This window comes from Cololabis saira, chromosome 14 (assembly GCF_033807715.1).
Source record: "Cololabis saira isolate AMF1-May2022 chromosome 14, fColSai1.1, whole genome shotgun sequence".
Taxonomy (NCBI): Eukaryota; Metazoa; Chordata; class Actinopteri; order Beloniformes; family Belonidae; genus Cololabis; species Cololabis saira.
In genome coordinates, this window is record NC_084600.1 from 40099419 (window position 1) to 40122891 (window position 23473).

Consider the following 23473-nt stretch of genomic DNA (forward strand, 5'->3'; position numbering starts at 1 on the left):
CTACTGGACTGCAGTATGTAGGACAGGCAGTACTCGAATTGTAAAAAAGAAATCAGGGGGGAATCGATGGTGGATTTGATTATAGCTGGGTAGAGTAGCCAAAGATTTTAGTCAAGTAAAAGTACTGTTACTTCAGAATAATATGACTCAATTAGAAATAAAAAGTAGTCATCCAAATAATTACTTGAGTAAAAGTAAAAAAGTACTTGGTGAAAAAACTACTCAAGTACTGAGTAACTGTTGAGTAACGTCTGATTTATTTTTTTAACACAACCATTCAAACAGACAAAAGTACAAAATAATCATCTTCAGGCAAATTAAATCAATAAAATAAAATAAATTCAAATTTATAAAAAATAGCTTAAATTAAAATAAGCTTAAAGTAAATTAAAGTACTTTAATAAATAATAAAATAAAAAAAATAAAAAATTAAGCACAAGTAGCACAAAATTTCAAGCCTTTGTACTTTTCTTTTTTAACCAGGCAGAACTAGAACAAGCCCATGAACTCATAGAAACTCTGTGTGTGTTTGAGTCTGTGTAAATGTGACAAAACATGCAAAAACAAACATTTTCCCCAAAGAATCACCCAGTGATGTCATGAGATTGACGCGTACGTGGATAAAAGGGATAAAAGAAAAGTAACAGCTCAACGTAGCCTAATGTAGCGGAGTAAGAGTAACAGTTTCTTCTTCACAAATCTACTCAAGTAAAAGTAAAAAGTATAGTGATTCAAAACTACTCCTAAAAGTACAACATTTCCCAAAACTTACTCAAGTAAATGTAACTCGTTTCTACCCAGCTCTGGATTTTATCATATGGGGGACAGATAATTTGTGCTGATTACAAATAATATAATATATTACAAATAATAGCAGTGACCAAAACACCTGCAGAAATACTGCAGGAATGACATAGCAGCAGTTAAATGCAGCCTTCTGTAAGCTTTAAATATCCACTGGGCTTACATCAAATACATCAAAACACAACAATAAAAAACACTTTTCTAAACTTATCAATATGACTCTGTCCTTCACAGGATAAGTAAAATGGATCACGGCAAAAACTCAAAATCTTAACAAGAATATTTGTCTTATTTCTAGTTAAAATGTCTCATTTTAGTAGAAGAATCTCATTACACTTAAAACAAGACTCATCACTGGAAAAAACAACAATTTTCACCTGTTTCAAGTAGATTTTCTCTTAAAATAAGTAGAAAAATCTGCCAGTGGAACAAGATTTTTTTGCTTGTAATGAGAAGATAAATCTTGTCCCACTGGCAGATTTTTCTACTTATTTCAAATGAAAATCTACTTGAAACAGGTGAAAATTGTCAAATAAGTTATTTTTCTGGTGATGACTCTAAATGTTGAAATAGCAGTAAAACCTTTGGCTCAGTTTAATTTGGGAAAGCGGGATGTAAACTCCTGTACCAAAACGATCGTTTTGATCTTTTGAGCCATCAGTGAATATCTGTAAAAACCTGTAAAAATGATAATTATGTACTGATTTGCACAGTGTCCTATTTCCCTTTCCATCCAACCCTTCTTTAGGTTCATAATAACTCATCTTTTAATTTTCAATTCTCTTAGAAATGAAAATGATCTATTATTGATTAAGCGCCGAGTCAGTTTTTAAACTATTGCAACCATTCAGATAATAAAATGTTCATATCGTTCAGGTTTATTCAGTCAGTCTTCCTGTGTTCAGCCCTTATTCTCCTTTTCAGCTGGTATTCCCCTTTTAATGTTTTCTTTAGCTCTTTTAAACCTTTAAACCCCATCTTCTTCAGCAAATATTCCTCTCTTCAGTGTCCCCTCCTGTCTTCAACTCCTCTCTTCTTCCATCATCCTGTTTTCACATATTTGAGCTATGTTTTGCCATTTTCATCAAATTTTCAACTGACTTTAGCAATTTATTTGATTTTTTTTTAGCAGTTAGGGAAAAAAAAAGCCATGTTCTTCTTCGGTGGAGGAATAGAAGCACAAGCGGCTCTACAGCCGAGCACAGCGCCCTCCGGCGGGTTGAGGCGGTGCTGCAAGGCGGAGTTGATGGCCAATATTTTTTTTTTAAACTTTATTTAACACAAAGAATGTACAAATCAAGGCAGGATGAAAAAGGTATAAAATTAGGAAATAATTGGGTGATGGGTAGATTTGTACAGAAATGGGCAGCTAATTATATGAGTATGTATGCATGTGTATATTTATTTTATTGTTGGCTTTGTCTTGAACACAACAAGACCCATAAAATTAAATCAAATATTCTTATATATTTTATATTTTGATTAATTAATCAATCAAAATAAGAAAAAGCTAAACAATTTAACAGTCTCATCCAAAAATAAAGCACAACCGCAAAACAATGTGTTCGATAGGGAACAGGAGGAAGCAGAACGTTTATTTAGTCCTGTCCCGTCCTCACAATATCATATCATATATGCGATATAAAAATTAAAAGAAAAGAAAGAATGTATATGTATATATGTATGTATGGGTGATTGTGTATGTATAAGTATGTTTTTATATATATATATATACATACATACATACACACACACATTATATATACATATATGTTATATGAAATCAGAAATTCACCTTTAAGAAACAGGTTTCAGGATGTCACTTTCTCAACATAGCTTCAATTAATTTTAAATCTCATGTTGATTTTTAGTGCCTATAAAAGTGTATAAGAAGAAACATTAAAAAGTCAGTGGATAACATTATACAATAAGAAGGAAAATACAATTTTACAGTTACATTTTTAGCCTTTATTTCTTAATAACTTATAATAAAGTGGAGTTCAAATATAAAACATGTACACATTCAAGCTTCAACAGGCAGTTACAGTAGTCATTCAATAAAATCTCATAACACATACATTTCCATTCGAGACAACAAGAAAAAAAAACTTTAATGACTGACTTTAAAACCTACGACGGAGTATTAGGCCAAACTAAGACAAAAAAAAATTTTAATTACGAGAATAAAGTCAAAATATAATGAGAATAAAGTCGTAAAATTACGAGAATGAAGTCATAATGTTGCGAGAATAAAGTCGTAATAGAATAAAGTCGTAATATTATGAGAATAAAGTCGTAACATTACGAGAATAAAGTCGTAATAGCCTATTACAAGAATAAAGTGGTAATTTACGAGAATAAAGTCGTAACATTACGAGAATAAAGTCGTAACATTATGAGAATAAAGTCGTAATAGCCTATTACAAGAATAAAGTGGTAATTTATGAGAATAAAGTGGTAATTTATGAGAACTCTAACAGGAAGAGCCTCTTCTCCCTGTGTTAAAATGAGGAATATTGAGCATCTTGTGAAGTTATATTTATATATTATATTATATATTACGACTTTATTCTCACAACATTATGACTTTATTCTGGTAATTCTACGACTTTATTCTCATATTATTATGACTTTATTTTCGTAATTTCCATTTTTTTTTGTCTTAGTTTGGCCCTAATACTCCGTCGTAAAAACCCAAACCCTACATAGTGTAAATCATCTTTTCTGCATGGCTTAAAACCACAAACAAAACAGTTATTTCATTCCATGTTTGCTTGTTAATCACATCTCAGTCCTTCTTGGCCTGCTTCTCTTTGTACTTCTGTCTCAACTCAGATAGTATTTTAAGCAGCGACAGCAGGATAGGCACACACATGGGCAGAAAGAGAGGTATGTAGATGGCAAACTTCTGGTCGTCGGGGAAGTAGAGTAGATGGAGGAGTGAAGGGTCAAAGAAAGCCTTCTCGGAGGCCAGGATGGCCTCTTTACTGTACTGCAGAGCGAAGCCCAGGTTCCCGGCCTCCAGCTCGGCCACCGCCAGCTGCAGAGACGTGACGGCGCTGGATACCTGAGGGACGGTGACAACAATCCCAGGTTTAGGTACAATCAGAGGGCAGATGAAGCAAAGAAAGACAGTTTCAAACAATAACGGTTAATTGGCTGCGTTCATCAATGTTTTTTATTCAAAATTTATTGCAATTTTGGTAAACGTAAGAGTAGTGTTGTTTTTGTCAGCCTGTTTCAATTTTAGTTTTAGTCTAGTCTAGTCTAGGGCTGTGCGATTAATCGATTTTAAATCTAAATCGGATTTATTAATCACAATCGATGTTAAAAAAAGGAAAATCGGAAAATCGATTTTCCTTTTTTGCAGCTGGCTGCATTACAGACAATACAGAAAATGACAGAAAATTGTAAATGTTGTCACTTTACTAAACTCAAGGAAGATTTACAGTATCTTTCAATTGCACTTCATTCCCAATAGGGAAATTTGTTTGCTATTTTTCTTTAAAAATAAAGATAAAATATTTGAAACAATTTATTCCATTGTCTTTTGTAGTTTTACCAAAAAAAATCGAAATCGAAATCGAAAATCGGGTTTTCAGAGAAAAAAAAAAATCGGGATTTTATTTTTGTCCAAAATCGCCCAGCCCTAGTCTAGTCTTTGGGTCAAGATATCATTTTAGTTTTTATTAGTTTTAGTCACGTTCATTCTCCTTTTAGTCGTGTCAAGTTTCAGTCGACTAAAAGTCTGAGCATTTTAGTCTAGTTTTAGTCAGAATTTAGTCAAACCCATTTTACAATTCAAACAAGGTTATCTTATTATTATATTATTGTTACCTTATTTAGTTTAGTTTAGTTTATTTCGGTCATGACATCACAAAAATAAAAGAATAAAAATGACAACAAGAAAACGAATATACTGTTCAAAGAAAACATTACAAAAAAGTTTCCAATATACAAATAGCATCTAGACCGAAAAAGGTGTAGGCTGAAGCAAAGCTTATTATTTGCCTACCCTCAAAAAGATTAATTAAAGTAATGAAATAAAAGCAAGAAGTAAGAGAAAAGACTGCCAGTAAAACAAATTGCCTCCATGGGGATAACAAAGATTCCTCAAGAAAAAAAAATAAATAAATAAATAAATAAAAGGTGAAGTCTACAAGTTACCTTCATCCTTAAAAAAATCAAATCAAATCAAATCTTATAGACTCAAGAATACATTCATTCCAGATACAGAAGACTCTAATTTTAGTTTGCAACGTATTTATTTTTCCGCATTTCTCCCCATCTTTTTCTTTTTCCACGACACATTGGGTTTTCTTTTCCACGTCTCTGTAGGAAAGTGGATCCAAAGATGGATCTTCTTCTTCTTCTCCCCAGAGCAGATCCCTGCGTTTCTCTATGTAACTTTGTTTTTAATCTACGTGAACCTAGAGCTCTGCGTTAACGACATCAGCCTAACTCTGCAGCTGATTCTGGATCTGATTCCTGCTGCAGCGACTGGGATTGAGGACTAACGTCACCCAGCAGAACTAAACCAGAGAAACTACTGAAAACATGGACATTAAACCAGAGAAACTACTGAAAACATGGACATTAAACCAGAGAAACTACTGAAAACATGGACATTAAACCAGAGAAACTACTGAAAACATGGACATTAAACCAGAGAAACTACTGAAAACATGGACATTAAACCAGAGAAACTACTGAAAACATGGACATTAAACCAGAGGAAACTACTGAAAACATGGACATTAAACCAGAGAAACTACTGAAAACATGGACATTAAACCAGAGAAACTACTGAAAACATGGACATTAAACCAGAGAAACTACTGAAAACATGGACATTAAACCAGAGAAACTACTGAAAACATGGACATTAAACCAGAAACTACTGAAAACATGGACATTAAACCAGAGAAACTACTGAAAACATGGACATTAAACCAGAGAAACTACTGAAAACATGGACATTAAACCAGAGAAACTACTGAAAACATGGACATTAAACCAGAGAAACTACTGAAAACATGGACATTAAACCAGAAACTACTGAAAACATGGACATTAAACCAGAGAAACTACTGAAAACATGGACATTAAACCAGAGAAACTACTGAAAACATGGACATTAAGGATCTTTGGTAGAACATTTCGTCTCGTTTTGGTCAACGAAAATGAAGACAGATTTTAACAGTTTTTACCAACTACAAACCCAGACCCCCCCCCTCCATCAACGACCGACGCCTAGCCAACGACCTGAACGAGTTCTACTGTCGCTTTGAAAGACAAAGGGACAGTCCTGACACCATCCCCCGGGACTGCATTCACATTCACCAGTTCATCCCTCCAACTGCACCCCCCCCTCCCAGCAGGGGCTGGAGCTTCTACCACTTCACACCCCAGAGGCCCCGCCCTCATCCCCCCACACTCTCTATCCTGGAGAGGGACGTTAACAGATATTTGGGCTGCGTCCCAATACTCCCCCTCGCCCTCGTTTTCTTCACTAACCCTAACTTTTGCGCGTTCCCGTGAAGGTAGTGGTGTCCCAATTCCTCTTTTCACCTAGGGGGAGGGGGCATAACGAGGGCTAGGGGCTGAGAATAGCCCCTTCAAATCGAGGGATTTCAGATGCTCACTTGAACGTGAACTTGCAGATCATAATTTCCCAGAATGCTTTTCGTCGTCATTTGCGGACTGAATCAAAAAAAAAAACATGGCGGACATTTCTTATTTTTTTTGGGAATAAAATCAATATTTTGAGTTAGTTTCTGCATAAAAATGCATTTTGATTACATTTCTCGGTGCAAACCAATATTTTACTTTCATAATATTCACTCAGTGAATGTACATAATCCCTTTTTTGTCCGTTGTTCGCTAAGATCGCGCCGGAATATGGTTACGTAACCTACGTAAGCAACGTCGTAGGTTACGTAGGCTACGCCATAGGCTGCGTCTATTTAACGCGGACCCAAACTCCGGAGCCGGCAGACAGAAATCTCTAAATTTCGGAGCAAATTTCTTAACAGGCGTAGCTACAACTGTTAGATTTCATCTATTAAACCAACATCTTCCTAAATGATTTATTTCAGCCAGCATAATTCTCAACAGAGCTGCGTCCCAGGAGAGAGTGTCTCTCCCGGGGCTGACGGAGCAGCCTGACCGGGCGGACACGTCTCTTCTCGGGCTGTGAGCTGAGGTTGCTCCCCGGGGGCGGCTGCTCTTCTCATCTCCGAAAACATCGGGTCAAATTTCTTAACAGGCGTTATTTGGATAAACTGAGCCCAGGTTGGGGATCTTAACGGTTACTTTTACGTCTGAAAAAATATTTAAACTTAATAAAGTGGCATATTAGCAGCGCTACAGCTGAAATTAAAACAGCTTTTGGCTCTCAGCTTCCTGATCAGGTTAGGGATGAAAACGAGGGGTAGGGGGAGAATTGGGACAGGCACCTGGGCCAAGTGCCCTAGATCTCAAGTGCCCTAAAATCTCCCCCTTCTTTTTTAGGGGTTAGGGAAGAAAAGAAGGGCGAGTGGAGAAAAGTAGGGGGAGTATTGAGATTGGGCCTTAATCTTGTTTAGGCCCAGTCCCAATACACCCACTACCCCTACTTTTCAGCACTACCCCTAAATTTTGCACGTTCCCGTGAGGGTAGTGGTGTCCCAATTCCTCTTTCCATGTAGTGATAGTGGAGAAAACGAGTGTAGTGGCTATGAATCTGTCCCTACGGATCGAGGGTTTTCCGATGCTCACTAGTTGATCTAGGGCCAGAAACATTTCCCAGAATGCTTTTCGTCGTCATTTGCAGACTGAATAAAAAAAACAAAAAAAACATGGCGGACATTTCTTATTTTTTGGTGAATAAAATCAATATTTTGAGTTAGTTTCTGCATTAAAATGCGTTTTGATTACATTTCTAGCGAGAAATATATATTTTACTTTCATAATATTCACTCAGTGAATGTACATAATCACTCGTTTGCCCGTTGTTGCGAAGTCTTTTTCAAACCTCGCCAGAATAAAGGCTGATTTATGGTTCCGCGTTACACCAACGCAGAGCCTACGGTGTAGGATATGCGGCGACGCGCTCCGTACTACTCCCTAGGCTCTGCGTCGATTTAACTTGGAACCATAAATCAGCTCCGGAGCCGGCAGGCAGAAATCTCGGAATTTTCGGAGCAAATTTCTTAACAGGCGTAGCTACAACTGTTAGATTTCATCTATTAAACCAACATTTATCTTCCTAAATTATTTATTTCACCCAGTGGTAATTCTCCACAGAGCTGCAGGTTTCTCCCCCGGGACGACGGCGCAGGTTGACCCGGCGATCACGTCTGTACTCCGGCTGCTGCTGCTCTGGACCGGCGGCTCTTATCATCGCTGAAAACATCGGATCAAATTTCTTAACAGGCGTTATTTGGATAAACTGAGCCCAGGTTGGGGATCTTAACGGTTACTTTTACACCTGAAAAAATATTAAACTTAATAAAGTGGCATATTAACAGCGCTACAGCTGAAATTAAAACAGCTTTTAGCAAGGAGGTGAGAGCAGCTAAACGACTGTACTCTGAGAAACTTTAACAACAGTTCTCAGAAAACAATGCCAGCTCAGTTTGAGTCTGAGACAGATAACCAACTACAAACCCAGAGCCCCCCCCTCCATCAACGACCGACGCCTAACCAACGACCTGAACAAGTTCCACTCTCGCTTTGAAAGACAAAGGGACAGTCCTGACACCATCCCCCAGGACTGCATTCACATTCACCAGTTCATCCCTGCAACTGCACCCCCCCCTCCCCAGCCGGGGCTGGAGCTTCTCCACCACTTCACACCCTAGAGGCCCCGCCCTCATCCCCCCACACCACACTCTCTATCCTGGAGATGGACGTTAACAGATATTTAAAAGATTAAGGGCCAATCCCAATCCCCCCCCTACTTTCTACCACTAGCCCTAAAAATGAAGCCACAAACTTTAGGGCCCTTGTAATCTTCCCTAGGGATTGGGACACCACTTGCTACGTCACTGCGTGGTTTACGTTCGGGTACGTAAGCGACTGCGTAGTTACGTTTGCACATACGTCACACCATATCAGGAAGCCCAGAGCTAGAAGCTGTTTTAATTTCAGCTGTAGTGCTGTTAATATGCCACTTTATTAAGTTTTAATATTTTTTCAGGTGTAAAAGTAACCGTTAAGATCCCCAACCTGGGCTCAGTTTATCCAAATAACGCCTGTTAAGAAATTTGATCCGATGTTTTCGGGATGAGAAGAGCCGCCGGCTAAAGGCTGATTTATGGTTCCGCCTTAAATCGACTGACTAAATCGACTAAATTGACTCTGATTCTGATTTTGTAATCTACATTTTAGTCTCCTTTTTATTCCTCTATGATATTGCATTATATATTTAATTATCGTCATCATCACATAACCAGCATTGTCGTTGCGTCTCGTCTCGTTTTCCTCAGGTGATAAAGGTTTGTCATAATTTTCGTTGACGAAAGCAACTTCACTTAAGAGATAAAAAACTAAGAGATAACACGGGCACCGACGATCCATCCTACCTGCTGGGCGATGTTGTCGTTGATGACGATGTTTCCTATCTGGTCCAACAGCTGCGCCAGAGACGTGATGGTGGTGGTCGCCGTGGCAACATTTTCCACGCTGCGGCTCCACATGAGCCGGTCCAGCTCCCAGTCCGCCAGGCCGGTTCTGCTGCAGGGGGCGATCAGGAAACCAGGGGGGGGCGTGGACGACTGCACACCCAGCAGCAGCCTGTCATGTTACAGGAACATTTTATATTTGTTCAGGAAAAAGGAATAACTGTAACGGTGCATGTTAATATTTACCGTAGTTGAGCGAGGAAGACTCCCATGACTTTAGCCATGTTGATGTCGATGTCAACAGGAAACTCTGGCTCTGGCCCATAAAAACTGTCAACATTATAAACCTAAAGGAATATGAGCAAACATTGATACAAATCCCAACAAGAGACAGATTCAAGCCACAGAAGATGAAAATAAAACATTTTTTTAAAAGCACTAGGAATGGGCGATATTTTACCGTTATAACGATATACCGTCAAAAAAATTCCCCACGGTAAGAATTTGTCATCTCGCGGTAAAAACGATAAATTCCCATTGATGACGTTTTTGTGTAACAAACATGGCGGAAGGCGGATCTGAGAGCGAGGAGCTCGTTGTTAAACGAGACTCCAGCTCCGTTATCTGGAACTGGTTTGGATTTTAAAAGAGAGACGAGGAGCAAACATCATCTATTATGTGCAGAATCTGCAAAAAAACAGTGAGTGCAAAGGATGGCTTTTATTTATTTGTCCTGTTTCTTTATTTATCAGGTTGTATCTTTTTTCTACTTTGTGATTTTATAAGCTAGAAGGACAATGGTGCTTTTGCTGTTTGCACTGTTATCCCACTGTTTAAGCCATGCAGTTTGAATAAATGTTGAATCTGTTCTTACATTTCAAACTTGTTTCATTCAGTTTTGCAGTACAGGTATACTAATTTAATTGGTTTTTATTAATTCAATTTAATTGGTGTAGTTTAGTAGTAGTTAGTATCTTTTAGAGCAGTGTTTTGGGGGCTCCAAAGACTGAATGTGGTGATAGATTTATAGTTAAAAAGGTGGAGTTGAATTGGTATTTTTTTCGATCGTCATTTTTATCGTTATCGGGATAAATGCCAGAAATTATCGTGATAAATTTTTTAGTCCATACCGCCCATCCCTAATAAGCAATTACAATTGACAGACTAATAAAAGCCTGATGTCGCAGCTTCTTCCATGAAAGACACTTCCTTTGATGATTTTAAACCCTGTATCTCTGCAGAGCTTTTACATGGACAAGAAGACGTCAATTAAAGGAAGACAATGTAGAGAAAGCATGTTCAATTCAATTCAATTAAATTTTATTTATATAGCATCTAATACAACATATGTTGTCTCTAGACGCTTTCCAGAGATCCAGAACATGAACATAAACATAATTATAAATATAAATATATATGTTGTATCCACCTTAAATCAACCACTGCCACCTTTAGATGGGTCATCTTAAAACCCACCTGGTTCTCCAAGCTTTTAAACATCAGTAGTGAGACGGTTGTTTTATGACCTTCATGTAGATTTTATGTACTTTTATTCTAGGAGTTTTTTACCGGTATTGTCTTGTTTTTATCGTATTTCTACTTTTATTGTAATGTTTTATTCGTGTTTATTATTGATGTTGTTTTATTCTTTGAGAACACCTTGTGACATTCCCTTGTCTGTGAAAGGTGTTATATAAATACATTTTACTTACTTACTAACTGATTAAACTTACCATAATTCCCCCCCAGCGTGGGGAGTGGAAAGCATTAGAAGGAGCTTCCTGTTTCTTGTGATCCTGGATGAGAAGGGGGGAATGATGCGCGTCCGGGACGTACAGAAGGAAGTTCAGCACCGGGTTGGAGGAAGCAGCATTAGAGCCTGAAATTAGATGCAAAAAAATACCCAAAACTATGTTAATAAACACGAGACAGAAACAGTGTTGTGCATGAACGAGTTCAAATGAACGCGTTCATTAAACACGTTCATTTCTGTGAGAACGTTGAACTGAACGCAACATATTTGCAAATAAAGAACTTGAACGTGAACTTGCAGATCATAAACTGGAATGTGAATTGTTCAGATTATGTGAGTTTCAGCTTCACTGTTTAGCTCCAATTATTACAGAATACGTTTCACCAGCGGGCGGCACATTTAAAATACTCGACAAGACGACGACTTCACACTACATTACCCACAATGCAGTGCACACTAACATAGCAACGGGCACCATCCCCATGGCAACGGCGGCCCGAGCCCGGTGCATCTTTACATGACCAGTGAAGAGAGAGACTTTGCCTCCACTTATCATTATCCGCAGGAATTTTACACATCGTCTCCCAAAGAGTCAGACGGTACAAATCTAATCTTTCTGTGCAAATTATGTCCAGCTATGCTGAGAAAACAAGTCCAAAGTCTGCCTCGTCAACTTTAAATTGTAAACGTCATGTGGAGTTAAAGCATCCGTCCAGTTTGAGAAAATATCTGCAAGTCCTTGATAATCAAACAAAGTGATCAGGAAAGACCAAGAAGGCCCAACAGCCCCAAACGACCCCAGTTCCACTGCTGCACCTTCAGGGGGTTGATTTACCAGCAACAGGTAGATAAACTGATAATGGACTACATTGTTGGAGATTTACAGCCTCTGAGTTAAAGTTGAAAAGCCACTAGGACAATAAATGATTGTATACAGTAGGGATGGGCGGTATGGACTAAAAAATGTATCACGATAATTTCTGGCATTTATCCCGATAACGATAAAAATGACGATAAAAAAATACCAATTCAACTCCATCTTTTTAACTATAAATCTATCTCACTCTCAGATCCACCATGTTTGTTACACAAAAAACTCATCAACGGGAATTTATCTTTCTTTCTTTCTTTCTTTCTTTCTTTCTTTCTTTCTTTCTTTCTTTCTTTCTTTCTTTCTGCCTCATTTCTTTCTTTCTTTCTTTCTTTCTTTCTTTCTGCCTCATGTCTTTCTTTCTTTCTTTCTTTCTTTCTTTCTTTCTTTCTTTCTTTCTTTCTTTCTTTCTTTCTTTCTTTCTTTCTTTCTTTCTGCCTCATGTCTTTCTTTCTTTCTTTCTCATTTCTTTCTTTCTTTCTTTCTTTCTGCCTCATTTCTTTCTTTCTTTCTTTCTCATTTCTTTCTTTCTTTCTTTCTTTCTTTCTCATTTCTTTCTTTCTTTCTTTCTTTCTTTCTCATTTCTTTCTGGCTCCTTTCTTTCTTTCTTTCTTTCTTTCTGCCTCATTTCTTTCTTTCTTTCTTTCTTTCTTTCTTTCTTTCTTTCTTTCTTTCTTTCTTTCTTTCTTTCTTTCTTTCTTTCTTTCTTTCTTTCTTTCTTCTTTCTTTCCTTCTCCGTCGATTTAACGCAGAACTGTAAATCAGCTTCACACAAAAACGTCATCAACGGGAATTTATCGTTTTTACTGCGAGATGACAAATTCTTATCATGGGGAATTATTTTGACGGTTTATCGCGAACGGTAAAATATCACCCATTCCTAGTATACAGTGAAAAGTTTTAGGATGGGGTGGCGTTTCATTCGTACTTCTCACCTACAAATATTGAAATGAACTGAATTTGAACGAGTTCAAAATGAAAATGGTGAACTATGAATGTGAACTGTTCATTTTTAAACTATGTGAACTAAACTTTGAACTAGTTCTCAAGAAGTATGAACTTGCACAACACGAGACAAAAACAACCAGCAGGACAACATTTGCAAGCGTTCTGTTGTTTACCGAGCCGGGCCTCCACCGGGTTGATCACGTGTGCGAGGCTGTCGGCGTTGAGCGTGAAGGCGCTGAGCCCGGTGTCGAAGCGCGGGTTGACGCCAAGCATGGCGTAGTACAGCGTCTGTGGATAAAAATAATGAATAAATCAACATTTACAAACATCTGCAGAAATATGGCTGCAGAAAGTACCGCGCTGGTACCTGGGAGTCGATGCTGAAGTTGGAAACCGGAGACAGTTTCTTAAGCAGCGGCTGGATGAAGGTCTGCACGGCTCCCTCTATGTCCCAGTGCAGACGGTGGGACTTTGGGTCGGGGTTCAGCAAACTGAACGTGATCTCATATCCTAAAAGGAAGGTAAGAATAAATCAAAAAAGGACAGAAATGGAGGGAATGCGCATGACGTCACTGATGCGACTTCACAGCGGGTTACGCCCACTGAGTGTCAGAAAGACTGAGTGTCAGCGTAAACTTTCAGTTTGAGCAACTGGAAAACATCTAAAATGGGAAAGAGCTGTTGTACGATCGACTGTACTCATAGATTTAGCAAGAAATCGGAGTTATCGTTTTACAGACTGCTGAAAAATAAGCTTAAGAGAGACAAATGGATCGCTGCAATTCACAGAAACAACTGGATTCCAGGCACCGAAACGTGGATTTGCGGTTCCCATTTTGTATCAGGTAATGTTGGATTTTTGGGTAGCTAACGTTAAACGGTCAAATCATCGGTGTCGTTCGGTGTCCTCTAGGGATGGGCGGTATGGACAAAAAAATTTATCACGATAATTTCTGGCATTTATCCCGATAACGATAAAAATGACGATAAAAAAAATACCAATTCAACTCCATCTTTTTAAATATTAATCTATCTCGCTCTCAGATCCACCATGTTTGTTACACAAAAACATCATCAATGGGAATTTATCCTTCTTTCTTTCTTTCTTTCTTTCTTTCTTGCTCATTTCTTTCTTTCTTTCTTTCTTGCTCATTTCTTTCTTTCTTTCTTTCTTTCTTTCTTTCTTTCTTTCTTTCTTTCTTTCTTTCTTTCTTTTAGGCTCATTTATTTCTTTCTCATTTCTTTCTTTCTTGCTCATTTCTTTCTTTCTTTCTTTCTTTCTTTCTTGCTCATTTCTTTCTTTCTTTCTTTCTTTCTTTCTTTCTTTCTTTCTTTCTTTCTTTCTTTCTTTCTTTCTTTCTTTCAGGCTCATTTCTTTCTTTCTTTCTTTCTTTCTTTCTTTCTTTCTTTCTTTCTTTCTTTCTTTCTTTCTTTCTTGCTTTCTTTCAGGCTCATTTCTTTCTTTCTTTCTTTCTTTCTTGCTCATTTCTTTCTTTCTTTCTTTCTTTCTTTCTTTCTTTCTTTCTTTCTTTCTTTCTTTCTTTCTTTTAGGCTCATTTATTTCTTTCTCATTTCTTTCTTTCTTGCTCATTTCTTTCTTTCTTTCTTTCTTTCTTTCTTTCTTTCTTTCTTTCTTGCTCATTTCTTTCTTTCTTTCTTTCTTTCTTTCTTTCTTTCTTTCTTTCTTTCTTTCTTTCTTTCTTTCTTTCAGGCTCATTTCTTTCTTTCTTTCTTTCTTTCTTTCTTTCTTTCTTTCTTTCTTTCTTTCTTTCTTGCTCATTTCTTTCTTTCTTTCTTTCTTTCTTTCTTTCTTTCTTTCTTTCTTTCTTTCTTTCTTTCTTTCTTTCTTTCAGGCTCATTTCTTTCTTTCTTTCTTTCTTTCTTTCTTTCTTTCTTTCTTTCTTTCTTTCAAGCTCATTTCTTTCTTGCTTTCTTTCAGGCTCATTTCTTTCTTTCTTTCTTTCTTTCTTTCTTTCTTTCTTTCTTTCTTTCTTTCTTTCTTTCTTTCTTTCTTTCTTTCTTTCTTTCAGGCTCATTTCTTTCTTTCTTTCTTTCTTTCTTTCAAGCTCATTTCTTTCTTTCTTTCTTTCTTTCAGGCTCATTTCGTTCGTTCGTTCGTTCCTTCCTTCCTTCCGCGTGGATTTAACACAGAACCATAAATCAGCTTTACACAAAAACGTCATCAAGTGGAATTTATCATTTTTACCGCGAGATGACAAATTCTTACCGTGGGGACTTTTTTTACGGTAAATCGTGAACGGTAAAATATCACCCATTCCTAGTGTCCTCATCACTTTAATTTCTACAACAAATCCTGCCTTGAAGTCGGACCAAGCGTCAAGACTTTTGTAAGCCTTCAAGCTTTGCTTCGTGTGTTTCCCCGGCGTAGAAATTAAGTACATTTAAATATCAGGAAACTGGATTAGTGGCCAAATATTAATGTCCATGGACCACTGGTTCTTGGTAACTGTACCAAATATTAATGTCCATGGACCACTGGTTCTTGGTAACTGTACCAAATATTAATGTCCATGGACCACTGGTTCTTGGTAACTGTACCAAATATTAATGTCCATGGACCACTGGTTCTTGGTAACTGTACCAAATATTAATATCCATGGACCACTGGTTCTTGGTAACTGTACCAAATATTAATGTCCATGGACCACTGGTTCTTGGTAACTGTACCAAATATTAATGTCCATGGACCACTGGTTCTTGGTAACTGTACCAAATATTAATGTCCATGGACCACTGGTTCTTGGTAACTGTACGGGTCACTGTCAAGACATTCTTGCCACTCAGTGCAGTAAGGGGGCTGGTCTAGTGGGGAAGTGACGTCAATGCAGACTCTCTATAAATGAAAAAGGACAGAAATAAAGCCGATCTGCTTCATGGCTGAATAAAACAAAGAAACAAGAACCTGGGCTGGATTTGAAGGCTCTCATGCTGTCGGCGATGCTCTCCTTGCTGCCGGGGTTGAAGCGGACGCGGTCGCTGAGCGCGGCGGTGATGTCGGCGTGGTTGAACGACATCACCTGCAGCACCCGTTTGATCCCCGGCTGCACCTGAGCCAGCAGCTGCTCCAGCGTCTTCCCCGCTCTCATCTGGGCATCGCCGCGCAGCAGCGCCGTCCGACGCTGGCCGACGTACACGTTCACGTCCTGCAAGACGGAACATGTCAGAGGATTTTCGTTTACTGACTGAAAACAGAAGATACTTTTTAAAAGTGATGGTGACGTAAGAGGCTTCTCGACCTCTGGCAGCAGTGAGGACGACTCGGGGATCACATACACGACCAGGGAGCCGCATGGACTCTCACTGAGCGTGTGCAGAGACAGATCCGCCTCTGCAGAACCAGAGCAGACAGAGATGATCAGAGGTTAACGTTCGACGTGCCGACAGCTGGAAGTTTGTTTGTTTGTTTTATTTAGGATCCTCATTAGCATTAGCAACAGCATTAGCTATTCTTCCTGGGGTCCGACATACGACAACACACAAATTAACACTTAGGGCCAATCCCAATACACCCCCTACTTTCTAATATTTTAATATATATTGTTTTAATATTTTTTCCAGGCGTAAAAGTAACCGTTAAGATCCCCAACCTGAGCTCAGTTTATCTAAATAACGTCTGTTAATAAAATTTGATCCGATGTTTACGGAGAAGAGCCGTCGTCCCAGGGAGAAACCTGCAGCTCTGTGGAGAATTACCACTGGCTGAAATAAATCATTTAGGAAAATAAATGTTGGTTTAATAGATGAAATCTAACAGTTAAGAAAACAGTTAAAAAATTTGCTCCGAAAATTTCAAGATGTGTACAGCCGGCTGCCGGCTCGGGAGCTGATTTATGGCGTTAAACCAACGCAGAGCCTACGGCGTACGGAGCGCGTCACCTACACCGTAGGCTCTGCGTTGATGTAACGCGGAACCATAAATCAGCCTTTATTCTGGCGTGATCTTTGCAACAACGGGCAAGCGAGTGATTATGTACATTCACTGTAGTGAAAGTAAAATATATATTTCTCGCTAGAAATGTAATCAAAATGCATTTTTATGCAGAAACTAACTCAAAATATTGGTTTTATTCACTAAAAAATAAGAAATGTCCGCCATGTTTTTTTTTTTTTATTCAGTCTGCAAATGACGACGAAAAGCATTCTGGGAAATTTTTCTGGCCCTAGGTCAGCTAGTGAGGATCTGAAAACCCTCGCTGTGAAGGGCTAGATTGATGCCCCCTAGCCCTCGTTATGTGCACTCCCCCTAGGTGAAAAGAGGAATTGGGACACCACTACCCTCACGGGAACGCGCAAAATTTATGGGTAGGGCTGGAAAGTAGGGCTAGGGGGGGATTGGAGCTGACCCTTTATACATAACAGACACACATTATACATGACAAACAAAACAATAATAGACACAACTCCCTCAGTTACAAACAACACAGAGGATAAAGAAATCACCATCATTCTCAGACACAAATACATAGAAATAAATAAAACACCTTCATAAACAATACCTACCTGAAATGACCTTATCTTAGAATTCTTGACCACTTTTCACCTTTATTGTGATAGGGTTTAAACTACCTGTGTATTCTATTCAAACTTCATTCTGTTCCTTCCGAATGTCAAATCATAATTCATGAAATTTTAAAAGATATTGTTTCAAATGAATCTTAAACCGATCTTTGCTACATGAGAAATATGAACTGGTATAGAGTTCCAGCCAACCAGAGTTCTCTATCAAACCTGTTCTCACCCTTGGTGGTATGAACCTCCTTTCTGATGTAATTCTACTGTAACCATGGTGATAAAATGATAGTGTAATCTGTTCACCTGCAGCCGTGGGCTTGTTCAGCGCGTCTTCCTCCATGACGGTTGCCGTGCGGTACCTGGTTTCGTACCTGTATCTCAGAGCTGTTTCCTCTGGAAACAACAGAAACAGAGACACAGTTTAACACTCAGTCTTAAGATTCTGAAACTACCGGATCAGAAACTCCAGGAGTAATGAATCACCATCCACAGGATGTTCCTCGTCCTGCGTCTGCGTCAGCGGGAACTTCTTCTGCTGCTCAGGTGTGACGGTGCCGCGTGCAAACACCACCTCCACGTCAGCACTCAGGTGAAGCTGCAGACCAGAGAGGAGAGAGAAACACGTTAACACTGGTCAAAGACAATGGGAAGAAGAATTAGGCCTAGAACTTACTGAGGATGTTTGGGACTCCACATAAGATAGGATACACTCTTACTTAAGACACAAGGTAATACAGTTCAAGATTGTACATAGGCTACATTGGTCTAAATGGAGATTGGCAAAGATAACACCAAACATTGATCTTAACTGTGACCGCTATGGAACAGCAACTTTATCACATTTGTTCTGGTTCTACCTGACTTTAGAAAAGATCTGATATGTCACAGAAGGCTGTGCCCTCAACTTCTATTCTATATGGCAACAAGTTCTAGATCAGGTTGAAAAGATAGATGCCTCAGACATTTCCAATGTATAGATATAACCCCTCCCTCTTTTTCCTTTGCCTTTTTTTTTCTTATCATTTTTGTACGTTTTTGTTTACGACGGAGTATTAGGGCCAAACTAAGAAAGAAAAAAAGGAAATTACGAAAATAAAGTCATAATATAATGAGAATAAAATCGTAAAATTACGAGAATAAAGTCATAATGTTGCGAGAATAAAGTCGTAATATTACGAGAATAAAGTCGTAATATTACGAGAATAAAGTCGTAATATTAAATATATTATAAATATATAAATATAACTTCACAAGATGCTCAATATTCAACATTTTAACACACTCTTCCTGTTAGAGTTCTCATAAATTAACACTTTATTCTTGTAATATTACGACTTTATTGTCATAAATTACGACTTTATTCTCATTATATTATGACTTTATTCTCGTAATTTCCCTTTTTTTTTCTTAGTTTGGCCCTAATACTATTGAAATGTCTACTTGTATCTTGTACGATTTAAAAACAAAACTAATAAAAATACTTTGAACAAAAAAAACAAAAAACGGGTGAAATACATCAGGGAAGAATTAAGTTGTTTCCATGGAAACACGGGTTCACCTGCAGTTTTGCCAGTTCCAGTATCTGGCTGACGGGCAGCCAGGCCCGGTACGTCTCCGTGGTTCTCCACCACAGCGGGACTCCCACCACCACGACCACCACCGCGATGGACAGAGCAGCCAGCTGGCCGCGCCGGCGTTCTGCACAGATACAGAGAGGCAGAGCTTCGTTGCTCCAGTGGACAAATCATTTTCTAATGCGTGTTTATTTTTTTAAACACCATTAATAATTTAGTTATTGTCATGAAAGTATTTTGATGACAGTCATTTGTAGACCGTGTTTCCTGAGGACCAGAGTTGGGAAACTGCTTTAAACTACTGCGTGGAAAGAAACGCCCCGTAGTTGTGGAAAAAGGTGTAACTCTGTTTCAGAAGCGTCTAATTGTCCTTATGTATTGTTGAAATATTATTAAAACTCTAAAAGGAATTCATATTAAAAAAACATGACTAAAAAAAGGAAATCAAACAGCTGAAACAGCAGTTTTCTTAAGAAAATATAGATTAAATTAGATGTATTTATTGTCCCGTAGGGAGATTTGTCTTCCCTGATGGTACATATCATCAACACCAACAATAAATAAATGACATACATGCTTTTTTTTATATACCTTAATGCTAAATTATTCTGCACTTTAAGGGGTTTGTTATTCTGTACTTTAAGGGTTTTTTTTATTCTGTACTTAAAGGGTTTTGTTATTCTGTACTTTAAGGGGTGTGTTATTCTGTACTTTAAGGGGTTTGTTATTCTGTACTTTAAGGGGTTTTTTATTCTGTACTTTAAGGGGTTTGTGATTCTGTACTTTAAGGGGTTTTTTATTCTGTACTTTAAGGGTTTGCTCTGCCAATGTCGTTGTACTGGTACAATGACAATAAAGACAATTAAATTCAACCTTCGTGAAAGTAGAGAGGGACGACTCTGCTCTTGTGGGAACTGGTAACTTTCTTATCTGCTAAGAAATGGGACTTAAGTGACTTTGAACGTGTTGTGGTTGTTGGTGCCGACTTGTCTGAGTATTTCAGATCCTGCTGGGGTTTTCACTCACGAGCATCTCTAGGGTTCACAGAGAAAGGTCTGAAAGAGAGCAGAGATCCAACGCCAGTGACTGGATGATGGCAGAGGTCAGAGGTCAAAGGTCAGGGGTCAGGGTTCAGGGGGGAATGGGAGGCTGTTGTTCAGTGCATAGACATATATACGTAGACACAACATCGAGTGTTCTTTCCCGCTGCTGCGATACGTCAACGTCGCCGCCATATTGGATGTTCAAGACTGCGTTGTAAACTAATACAAGTAAATGTACTTATTTTCATAAAGCGCCTTTCTACAAAGAAATGTAAGTTTTACGTCTCATTTATTCATTCACACATGCACTAATATACTTGGGAAACAGTTAGGCACCAAATATAATATATTTAATTTTCTCAGATGGCAAAAATAAGAACTTTATTGATCCCACATAGGAGTAATTCATGTTATATCAGCTATAGAGAACAAGGTAGTGCCGAAAAACAATATATATCCCCCTCACATAATAAGAAAAATAGAGAAACATATTTTCTCATCAACAAAACAAATTTAAAATTTTTCAAATAACAAAATAACATATTTGAAACCATTTTTCAGACAATAAAATAACATTTGAACCATTTTTCAGACAATAAAATAACATTTGAACCATTTTTCAGACAATAAAATAACTGAAAAAATCTGAAAAATTGTTCAAATATGTTATTTTGTTACTTGAAAAATGTTAAATATGTTAATGTAAAATATGCTTGGTTGATGAGAAAATATGTTTCTCTATTTTTCTTATTTTTGTGTCCATATAGAGAACAAGATAGTGCCGAAAAACAATATATATCCCCCCTCACAAAAATAAGAAAAATAGAGAAAAATATTTTCTTATCAACAAAACAAATTAAAAAAATTTCAAATAACAAAATAACATATTTGAAACCATTTTTCAGACAATAAAATAACATTTGAACCATTTTTCAGACAATAAAATAACTGAAAAAATCTAAAAAATGGTTCAAATATGTTATTTTGTTACTTGAAAAATTTTAAATATGTTAATGTAAAATATGCTTGGTTGATGAGGAAAATATGTTCCTCTATTTTTCTTATTTTTGTGTCCATGGGGCGGATACGGATACATACGTCTATGGAGGCTGTTGTTGTCCATCCCTTCACCTTCTTATAGCAGGGTAAGGCACCAAGTCACAAAGCTCAAATCAGCCCTAACTGCTCTGTTAAATATGCAAAAACAGCTTCCATGTATTTCATTTTATCCCAGGGTTATTTCAAGCAGCATTTTATATAAACCTAAGCATTAACAGGCTTTTATCAACATGGCAGGAGTGAGATGCTGCATGTTTCTTCCATTTATACCTGTGTCCAGTACTGGAGTTGAGGGGGGTGAGGGGGGATGAGGGGGGATGGCATCCCCCCTGAAATAAAAACGGTCCAAATCATCCCCCTGTAAAACTGCCATCCCCCCTTTCCATCCCTTATGTCATTTCATCAATGAATGTGGTTTTACTGCTATTTCAACATTTAGAGTCATCACCAGAAAAATAACACCAGAAAAATGTGACAATTTTCACCTGTTTCAGGTAAATTTTCACTTGAAATAAGTAGGAAAATCTGCCAGTGGGACAAGATTTATCTTCTCATTACAAGCAAAAAAATCTTGTTCCACTGGCAGATTTTTCTACTTATTTCAAGTGAAAATCTACTTGAAACAGGTGAAAATTGTTGTTTTTTCCAGTGATGAGTCTTGTTTTAAGTGTAATGAGATTTTTTTACTAAAATGAGACATTTTAACTAGAAATAAGACAAATATTCTTGTTAAGATTTTGAGTTTTTGCAGTGATCCATGTTACTTATCCTGTGAAGGACAGAGTCATATTGATAAGTTCAGAAAAGTGTTTTTTATTGTTGTGTTTTGATGTATTTGATGTAAGCCCAGTGGATATTTAAAGCTTACAGAAGGCTGCATTTAACTGCTGCTATGTCATTCCTGCAGTATTTCTGCAGGTGTTTTGGTCACTGCTATTATTTGTAATATATTATATTATTTGTAATCAGCACAAATTATCTGTCCCCATATGATAAAATCCACCATCCCCCCTGATGTTTTTTTACAACTCGAGTACTGTTTATACCTGTGTCATTACAGATGCTGCAGTCCAAGGACCTCTAACCTGGAACAGATTTGATCTAATTAAGTTATTAGTGTTTTATTTTGACTCATCCATCTCATGCAGCTACTTTAGCGTTTAGCCTCACATGGCTGTGACTTTAGGTCAATACTGCCCCATGTTGGGTTTAAATAAGGTTCTGTAATGGTCAAATATGCTCTAAAACACCAGTTAGCTGAAGAAAATGTTATATTTTTTAAATGAATCAATCAGTATACACATATTTCTGCATTAAATGCACTCACCCACTTCCGTGGTGGCCATTTCTGTCGGTGCACCGGGTGCGCTTGTTTTATCCACCCGGACGAAGCCCCGCGTCACGTGATTACACAATGTTTTTTGATTTGATTTATTTTGTACACGTAAAAGAAAACAATTAAAGAGATAAGAAAACAGAACAAACAAAAAAACAAAGAATTTCATATTTTAACACATACTATCTTAATTACATGTGCAAAAAGGCGTAGGAAGAAGTGTAAACTTATTTAATCCTACCCCCAGGGAGGGAGAATAAGGAGAAAACGTTTGCTCTGTTGTCGTGCCTGTAAGAATGTCCTCTTTGATTTGCTGTAAATTGCAAACAAAAAACTAATAAACACGTTTAAAAAAAAGAAAGAAAAGGAACATTTTAGAGGAAATGACGGGTAGTCACCAACGGCGGAACAAGGTGAATATAATAAACGCACGCATAGGTTGTTTACCTGCGCCCCCTTGTGGTTAAAAACAGTACTGACTCCCAGATCCAGAGTGGAGAAAATGTTCTGTTTTTCACAGGAACATGGTAACCAAATAACAGAAAACGCAGTTTATTCCAAGAAAAGATCCTCCCTCGTCCATTTATAACATATTATTGAGCTGTTATATCCCAGATATCAGCTGGAAGATTGTCTGGCGGATCAATCATAAATATTTAATTCAAAATAAGGTGAAGGAAGTGTCTTTTAAAATTCTCCATAACATTTACCCTGCTAAACATCATATGATAACAGGTTTTGGAAGAGGTTTAGCAGATTTATTATATAATATATATATACAGACCAAAAGCTTGGACACACCTTCTCATTCAAACAAATGGGGAAGTGTGTCCAAAGTTTTGATCTGTACTGTATATACATACATACTATATATATGTATACAACCACATTTTGAGGCATTTATTCATATATTTTTTTAATCCCTAAAAAGGATGCTAAATGTCTT

The 23473-nt window shown here is 37.6% G+C and overlaps 1 protein-coding gene across 1 annotated transcript; it reads right to left on the reverse strand.

Moving 5' to 3' along the window:
- Positions 1-2749: 2749 nt before the first annotated feature.
- LOC133460087 (GPI transamidase component PIG-S-like) lies at positions 2750-22564 on the reverse strand. Its single transcript, XM_061740609.1, has 12 exons — positions 22519-22564; positions 19074-19213; positions 17999-18110; positions 17819-17908; positions 16240-16331; positions 15906-16146; positions 13350-13492; positions 13156-13270; positions 11144-11289; positions 9657-9757; positions 9372-9582; positions 2750-3871 (listed from the first exon to the last, which is right to left on the reverse strand). The coding sequence occupies exons 1-12, from the start codon at positions 22535-22537 to the stop codon at positions 3593-3595; spliced, it is 1689 nt and encodes a 562-aa protein (XP_061596593.1). The 5' UTR covers positions 22538-22564; the 3' UTR covers positions 2750-3592.
- Positions 22565-23473: the final 909 nt, after the last annotated feature.

Bases quoted from the DNA above. Each gene is read 5' to 3' on its own strand.
- LOC133460087 (XM_061740609.1), bottom strand. The intron at 17,909-17,998 runs GTGATTCATTAC...TGTTGTTTCCAG, and splicing joins CGAGGAACATCCTGTGGATG to AGGAAACAGCTCTGAGATAC. The intron at 11,290-13,155 runs GTAAACAACAGA...ATCTAATTTCAG, and splicing joins CCCGGTGGAGGCCCGGCTCG to GCTCTAATGCTGCTTCCTCC.